This window comes from Sinocyclocheilus anshuiensis, unplaced genomic scaffold, assembly GCF_001515605.1.
Source record: "Sinocyclocheilus anshuiensis isolate Anshui unplaced genomic scaffold, SAMN03320099.WGS_v1.1 scaffold454, whole genome shotgun sequence".
In the NCBI taxonomy this organism is placed as follows: domain Eukaryota; kingdom Metazoa; phylum Chordata; class Actinopteri; order Cypriniformes; family Cyprinidae; genus Sinocyclocheilus; species Sinocyclocheilus anshuiensis.
Genome location: NW_015548217.1, coordinates 1,905,572 through 1,914,750, shown reverse-complemented (window position 1 = coordinate 1,914,750; position 9,179 = coordinate 1,905,572). Strand labels below are relative to the sequence as shown.

Here is a 9,179-nt window from a genome sequence, read left to right as displayed (position 1 = left end):
CTGTATATATACTGTATATATATATATAGAGAGAGAGAGAGAGAGAGAGAGAGAGAATAGCCGAATGTTCATGTGCTCAGAAAGCTGACGTCTTCATTTAAACACCCACTGCCATCTTCCTTTCACATTACTGGGATGTTTGCTGACATGGAGATCAGATAGTTCCCATCATGCCGACAATGACGCAGACTCTGACCGGTTTCGATTCATTAGTCCAGTGTGCCACTCTTGATTATTTTCATCAGAGCCGATGCAAACGGGTGTGGTGACTCGTTCTCCTCCTCCATCTCTCCTTACATTATCCAGCTTCAGCACAAAGGCATAATAAGCCTCTGAAAATCTCAGTGTGTGGATCCGGAGGAACTTATGATCATTGTGCAACCAGTCAATGCACACGCTTGTTCTGTTTATCCAGAAAAATCCAGTTGCAGACAAACCAGAAGTGAGACAACAGTTGCAATATGAGGCCAGTTCTGTGCTGTTTCCTCATTTGCTGTGATGCAGATTCAAACATTAGGCAACACAGGGAGTGTTGTGAGCTCATTCAAACCGAAGGGAATTTCCTTTGCCACCAACTCAGAGTCAGCATCATACTTTACTCTCGCGGACAGCAGTGTCAGACCTCAGAAACGTCCACGCAAGTCATTCTGCATCTAAACAGTAGGGCCAATATCTGTGTTTTACAAGGGAAATACTGATGGAAAAGGATAACATAGAGAGGAGCAGTGTTCATCTGACTGGTGAAATCACTGTATGTTTTGCAACAGATGCAGTTTCAAGTTAAAAGTTTTTGTCATTTTATTAGTCTCTTTAAGTCTATTTGTTTTTAAGTTGTAGTTTTGCTTTAATTTTAGTTATTGTAGTACTTGAACCTAAACTAAACAAAAATTAGAAATATTTATTTTTCAGTACAATCATGTTTATTTTACTTCAAGTAATGAAAATGTTTTTTTTTTATGGTTTTAGTTTGTTTAAATTAACAGTAATAATCCTGGCAATATTTTCTTAATGCAATGACGCTTAGTTATATGCCTGCAGTATGTGTGATTAAAACGCCTAAAATCAAGTGTAGCGTTAGTTCTAGTAGGTCACGTTAGACAAGCTCGCATCAGCTGACTCTCAGCTGATCCCCATCTACCTATAGGAATACGACACCTATCTAAGCATTCATATATAAGGTCCCGCAGTATTATCAGCAGTTTTCACATTGCTCAATAGCTAATTACCCTCCTCCATAATACGACACCTATCTAAGTATTCATATATAAGGTCCCTCAGTATTATCAGCAGTTTTCACATTGCTCAATAGCTAATTACCCTCCTCCATCCCCAGCTCCTCCTCTGCCAGTCAGGATTCAGCCTTCTGATTATCCTTTGAATCAGACTAATTCTAAAATGTGTACATAAAGTTATTGAACTTTAACGATATCTGCAATACATTTATGTTGGTTCTGTTCTGTTTACCCTGGGGGGGGGTATCGCTGCTCTCCCTGCTCTCATCCATGCTAGGCTGCATGGATGTGCAGGGAGTTCTTGCCCAGAACAGAACCATACCACCAATCCAAACTGTATGCTAATTGTCAATCATCTTTGACGATAGTGGTCCTGACAGAAATGTTTTGCATAAACAAACAAATAATCTGAAACTGTGTAGACCTTCATGAGCATCAATTATTAGATGGTCAGTAGGCTTTTGCATACTAACACGGGGTGTTCCAGCTACAGTCCTTCTGTTTTCTCTGTTTAAAGTGCATAAACAGCTGCTGGAGCTCCACACTGAGCTGTAATTGATCAACAGCTGCTGCTTATCGAGTGTGTTTACAGTCCAGGACAGATCATCGCACGCGGAGCTCATGCATTAACATTACAAGCTGCTTTAACTCTTAAACATGCATGAAGAACTTTGCACATAAGAATAGTTTTACACCTAAAAAAAGAATAGTTGTTTTAAAAAGTTTGAAATGACGCACACTTGAGATGAAGACTGCAGTCGTATCAGTGGCTCACGAAAAGCCTGTATTTATCGTACATATGAGGAAAGAATGTTGACATCACGTATCCAGATACCTTCGACACAAAATAAATGAATAAAGTTTGACAAATATGCCTGCAGATAAACCGTACAGTATGCATTCACGCCAACTGGTGTAAAGCACACACATCCTAACGACTAGCGACATAAAAATTATTCTCAATATTTACTTTCTTAATATATGTTCGAGGTATCATTGTTCACGATTCATCAGAACTATTTGTATTTTTCTTTAAAATATAAATTTTTCAGCATTTTTCCTTTTACACCTGACGTCACCAACCAACTACGCATAAAAACAATCAATGATTGCGAATTTGATACAGAATGTAAATTAGCAAGTTAATTTACATTGAGTAATTTAATAATTTGAATTGAGTAATTACATTTCAGACAAAATATCAGGTGATTTTTACAAACGAATTTTGCAGAAGCAACAGTCGAGTGTCTCCGAGCGACATAAAGCAGCAGTGTATCATTCCTATCGATTCAATGACTCACTCATAAAGACACTCACCTGTTACGTTTCTGAATGAATCAGTGTTTAGAACAAATCCATTCAAATAAATGATTCAATGACGCACCCCTAAAGCCACTCGTCCGTTTCGATCCTTAATGAATCAGTGTTTTGAACAAATCAATTCAAATGAATGATTCAATAACTCACTCATAAAGCCACTCACCTGGTTTGTTCCTGAATGAATCAGTGTTTAGAATGAATCCATTTAAATAAATGATTCGATGAACAGTTATGATGAACAAATCAACTCAAATGAATCATTCAGTGACTCAATGGCAAAATGGAGGCCATGTCCACACGTACACCAACACTGCAACCGGAGTTTTTGAAAATCTTCACCCTGGCAGGCGTTTTCAAAAATGTTCGGTTTCAGTAACCTGGTGCTGCGTTTGGACGAACGGCCAAACCGTGTAGAAAAAGCTGCGGTTTTAAAAATAACCGCGTTCATGTGGACAGGGTCTCACTCATAACGCCACTCACTTGATTCGTTCCTAAATAAATCAGTATTCTGAACAAATCAGTTCAAATCAATGATTCAGTGACTCACTCATAAAGTCTGAATGAATCAGTGTCGTTGAACAAATCGCTTGAATTAGTGATTCACTGACTCACGCCACCTATTGGTGTAGAACTATAACTGCAGAAAGAGTGGCTATAAAATCAACCCCACTAACACACAAACACAAACAAGTGGAGGGATTCAGTTCAAACAGTACATTAACTAGGGTGAATCCAGGTAAAATTTGGGACACTTTTTGCCATTTTGTCAATTATCCTGAATTAACCGTTGTACAATTTTCATTTGAGGATGGGTGATTGTGTTTCTTTATGTTTATGAGTTAGAATTGTTACTGTTTCTTTATTTGTCTAATTTAGCAGTTTATGATGCCCATTATATTATATTGTCATCACTGATGTTTTTGTGATTGGCAGCACTGACTGTCATAAGTTAGTTTAGAACAAACTTTGCTGGCATCGCTTACTGTCCACTTTTACAGTTTTGTGAGTTGCTCTGTATTGAGGGTTGGAATTGTTTGTCAGTTTCTCGTTCTGTTCTTCACGTCCTGCTGCGAGCTGATGTCTCTGGACGATTTCTTTCCCTCTGTAGATCAACTGCGTGACGTTTCCTTTTCCACTGCACATGTCTGAACAGCAGCTGCTCAAACCAGATGAGTGGAGCTACTGCGATTATTTTTGGGTAAGCAAGAACGTCTCCAACCACTGACAAACCACAAAGATTTGCTCACATAGTTTAGAAAAGCCTCACAAACAGTGCGAATGACATGCTTTGCGTATCCTTTTATACTGTTTAACAGCATGAATTTCATCAAACATCTGTAGTAATCTGCTTTGGCATGTAGTTTTGATTGGAGAAGATCCTTGTTCTGCCACTTGATCACGCTTCTGTGCTCATGAATCTGCCTTGTGTTTTGTCTGTGGTTCCAGGCGGACAGAAAGGACCCGCAGGGAAGCGCCAACATCTCAGGATTCGAGGTTCTGCTGCAAAAACAGCTGAAGGGAAGGCAGATGCAGAAAGAGATGGCCGAGTTTGTGCGGGAGAGGTAAACGTTTGTCATCCAGACTGAAGACAGAAAAAAATATTCACTCAAAAATTGATAATAAGTTTCACAATTACAAATAAATGACAAGTAACGCATTGAATTAAACATGAATTTTGAAGTTAAAAATCTGAAATAGTATTTTATTTATCTTTCTTTCTTTCTTTCTTGCTGTGTAAAGGATATAATTTTCAGGGAAAAAAAAGTGGATAAAAATTGTGTAATAATAATTAATAATTCAATATTCATTCATTCATATATTTATTTAGTTATTTATTTACAGGGTCAGTGGTACCAAACAAACATTTACCATAATTTTTCTATAGTAACTGTAGTACCTATAGTGTTTTGGCAAAAATATACACTTTTTTTATGTGTAGCAGTTGTAGTTTATGGAAAAAAAATTCTGCCTACAAAAAAAAAAGAAAACCTTAATTACTGAAAATGTTTAAAATAAGAAATAAAGTCACAATTGTGACAATATAAAGTCACAGTTATGAGAAACAAAGTCACAAAAATATACACTTTTTTTATGTATAGCAGTTGTAGTTTATGGAAACAAATTTCGGCCTACAAAAAAAAAAAAACAATTACTGAAAATATTTAAAATAAGAAATAAAGTCACAGTTATGAGAAACAATGTCACAGTTGTGAAATATAAAGTCACATTGTGAGATATAAAATCATAATTGTGAAATTTAATGTTACATGTCACAAGTCTCCACTGCATGGCATAAATTCATAATCCTGTTTTTTGAAGTAGAAAGAAACAGCTAGTTATAGTTTCTGAATGTCTTTATGCTACTATATTTAATAGCACAATAGTTGTTCCGGAAAGCATCATTACGCTGATCTAAACATGGCACTAGTTAGTTGTATGTGTGGTCACTAAGGTCTTACAACAAAATATGGTTATGGGTACGATTGCATTATCTATGTTGGTGAAATTGTGTAATATCTTGATATAGCAGCTGTTATTTCTGTTGCCTTGACTAAAAACACAACAACACAGCGTATACAACTTCCTGTAGCTCATTTCCTGTATTTCATGAATAGTTTTAGAAAACAAATGATTCAGAGTGCTTGATTCTTTCTTGCCGTGAACTTTAGATCTGCTCTTAAACGTAATTCTTCTTCGGTTATGTTTGCGCTGAGATGTGGATAGAATGAGCTACAATCGGGGTTCACATGAAGTGTGTTTGTCCCTGAGGAGAAACATTGGAGTCTGGGAAGGAAATGACCTTAGTGTGTGAAAGTCAGAACAGACATCTGCGCTCAGCCTCTTCACATGTGCCACAGATCCATGTGCTGCGCTCTATCACTCCAGCACAACTTAAATGCCTTTATTTATTTGGCCAGGATCAGGATCGAGGAGGAATACGCCAAGAACCTGTCGAAGCTCTCGCAGATCCCGCTGGCGGCGCAGGAGGAAGGGTACGTCACCTAGCGTTTGGAGGAAAACAATGGCAGACGTGGAATAATACACCCTCTGTTCTCCTTACAAACTCAGAATCTCATGCAGTGACCTTCAGACAAATATAATGATTTATAAACTGACTATTGTGCTCTTAAAGGCATAGTTCACCCAAAAATGAAAATGTGCTCACCCTCAGGTCATCCAAGATGTAGATGAGTTTGTTTCTTCATCAGATTTGGAGAAATGTAGCATTACATCACTTGCTCACCAATGGATCCTCTGCAGTAAATGGGTGCCGTCAGAATGAGAGTCCAAACAGCTGATAAAAACATCACATAAAAAACCACAAGTAATCCACACCACTCCAGTCCAGCAGTTAATGTCTTGTGAAGCCAAAAGCTGCATGTTTCTAAGAAACAAATCCAGCATTAAGACATTTTTTAACTAAAATACAAGTCTGTAACAACGCTTCCTCCAGTGAAAAAGTCCATCTCCTGTTGTCTCTCACATCAAAATCCACCCACATATTTGTTTGGAGCTGTTTTAGCTTATAAACGGTGCTTGATCTGTGCAGATTTCTCTCCTGATTCAGACCAGATGACTTCACTGGAGGAAGCGTTATTATGGATTATGGACTGATATTTTACCCAGAAGCAACAGTTTGATGTTAAAAACATCTTAATGCTGGATTTGTTTCTTACAAACACACAGCTTTTGTCTTCTCAAGTGCAGAGCAAGTGATGCAATGCTACATTTCTCAAAATCTGATGAAGAAACAAACTCATCTACATCTCAAGATGGCCTGAGGGTGAGCACATTTTCAGCAAATGTTCATTTTTGGGTGAACTATAACTTTCAGTGTCACACATCCTCACTATCAAGTGTGCATGTTTTTTTGTAAATCACCATCAGCTGCTGTACTCTTTTAGTGTTTGGTATCAGCACAACTACCAATGATTTTTTTTTCAGCAGCACATCAGTCTGGTAGAGAAGGCTAATTGTTTCATATACAATGCGAAGCGTGTCAGCGAGCGCCGCCCACCGTCCCACAGACAGACGGCACAATCCCGCCATTCTTCTGACTCTCAGCCCCCACTGTGTCGTTCGTCGCTTGTAATGACCATTGTTTTTTTTTTTGTCCGGCTCCTACGTCTGCGCTCACAACCGCTTGTTTATTCCTAAATTCACGGCTTGTGTTGCTGCCGTGCAGAAATCATTGTTGCAGAATTGCAGGTCGTGACCTTTTGGCTTTGCATTTTTGCCATTGTATGACTGGCCTCTGGAGCTGATCATGTGCCATTAGTGCTGTATGCTGCATATACATGATATACACTACTGTTCAAAGGTTTGGGGTGCAATTAAAAAAAAATAATAATGCTTTATGCATCAAGTATGCATTAAGTTGATCAAAAGTGCCAGTAAAGGCATTTATAATGTTACAAATGATTTCCGTTTCAAATAAATGCTGTCCTTTTGCACTTTCTATTCATCTGTGAATCCTGAAAAGTAAAATGTATCACAGTTTCCACAAAAATATTTGGCAGCACAACTGTTTTCAACAATGATAATAATATATCAGAAATGTTTGTTGAGCAGCAAATCAGCATATTAGAATCTTTTTTTAAGAATCATGTGACACTGAAGACTGGAGTAATGATGCTGAAAATACAGCTTTGATCACAGCAATAAATAAAGTTTTAACATATTCACATAGAAAACTCTTTATTTTAAATTGCAATAATATTTCACAATTTGTACTATATTTTTGATCAACAAATGCAGCCCTGCTGAGCAAAAGAAAAGTAAATAATATAAAGATATATGTTCAATGAAAAAGTCAAAATACTGAAAAATATATTTATGTATAATATAGCTAAATGTCCACCTCTCTCAGTAAACAGGAGAAGCAGGTTCAGGTTGGAATCTGATGTCTGATAAGAAATGAATCATCAGATGTATTTTTATGGATTCGTACAGAAATATCTTCCCTTACCAACAGTGAGAAAAATCTGATGAAGAAACAAACTCATCTACATCTCAAGATGGCCTGAGGGTGAGCACATTTTCAGCAAATGTTCATTTTTGGGTGAACTATAACTTTCAGTGTCACACATCCTCACTATCAAGTGTGCATGTTTTTTTGTAAATCACCATCAGCTGCTGTACTCTTTTAGTGTTTGGTATCAGCACAACTACCAATGATTTTTTTTTCAGCAGCACATCAGTCTGGTAGAGAAGGCTAATTGTTTCATATACAATGCGAAGCGTGTCAGCGAGCGCCGCCCACCGTCCCACAGACAGACGGCACAATCCCGCCATTCTTCTGACTCTCAGCCCCCACTGTGTCGTTCGTCGCTTGTAATGACCATTGTTTTTTTTTTTGTCCGGCTCCTACGTCTGCGCTCACAACCGCTTGTTTATTCCTAAATTCACGGCTTGTGTTGCTGCCGTGCAGAAATCATTGTTGCAGAATTGCAGGTCGTGACCTTTTGGCTTTGCATTTTTGCCATTGTATGACTGGCCTCTGGAGCTGATCATGTGCCATTAGTGCTGTATGCTGCATATACATGATATACACTACTGTTCAAAGGTTTGGGGTGCAATTAAAAAAAAATAATAATGCTTTATGCATCAAGTATGCATTAAGTTGATCAAAAGTGCCAGTAAAGGCATTTATAATGTTACAAATGATTTCCGTTTCAAATAAATGCTGTCCTTTTGCACTTTCTATTCATCTGTGAATCCTGAAAAGTAAAATGTATCACAGTTTCCACAAAAATATTTGGCAGCACAACTGTTTTCAACAATGATAATAATATATCAGAAATGTTTGTTGAGCAGCAAATCAGCATATTAGAATCTTTTTTTAAGAATCATGTGACACTGAAGACTGGAGTAATGATGCTGAAAATACAGCTTTGATCACAGCAATAAATAAAGTTTTAACATATTCACATAGAAAACTCTTTATTTTAAATTGCAATAATATTTCACAATTTGTACTATATTTTTGATCAACAAATGCAGCCCTGCTGAGCAAAAGAAAAGTAAATAATATAAAGATATATGTTCAATGAAAAAGTCAAAATACTGAAAAATATATTTATGTATAATATAGCTAAATGTCCACCTCTCTCAGTAAACAGGAGAAGCAGGTTCAGGTTGGAATCTGATGTCTGATAAGAAATGAATCATCAGATGTATTTTTATGGATTCGTACAGAAATATCTTCCCTTACCAACAGTGAGAAAGAAAAGTATTGATATTCAGCCTTGTGGATTTGACTCAGCTAAAGTTTAGATAGTTAAATTCCTCCCACGTCTTTTATTGAAAGTGCTCCTATGAATCAGTGCGTCAGTCCGAACGGAAAGGCCTCAGAACGGCTCAGTCTAAACATCCGAAACATCTCAGGAATGAGGCGGTCGAGTCTGATCCGCTCAACACTCATGACTGCAGCATTCATATCCAAACAGAGAGAAGAGAAGGAAGAGAGCAAGAAGAGTTATAAAAAATAATATATATATATTTTTAAAAATTTTATATTTAATATAAATAGTATTACATTTTATTTAAAAAATTATTAAATATTTTATTCAAAATATGTTACATTTATAAAAAAAATGATTTATTCATATATATATATATATATAT

At 36.9% G+C, this 9,179-nt stretch overlaps 1 protein-coding gene across 1 annotated transcript in view; it reads left to right on the top strand.

The window, feature by feature from the left end:
* gas7b (growth arrest-specific 7b) overlaps positions 1-9,179 on the top strand; it is a 41,699-nt gene that overhangs the window by 28,707 nt on the left and 3,813 nt on the right. Inside the window, exons 6-8 of the mRNA XM_016440863.1 lie at positions 3,661-3,750; positions 3,999-4,114; positions 5,471-5,545. Of these exons, the coding sequence (XP_016296349.1) occupies positions 3,661-3,750; positions 3,999-4,114; positions 5,471-5,545 (281 nt within the window). The remainder of the gene's footprint in view (positions 1-3,660; positions 3,751-3,998; positions 4,115-5,470; positions 5,546-9,179) is intronic.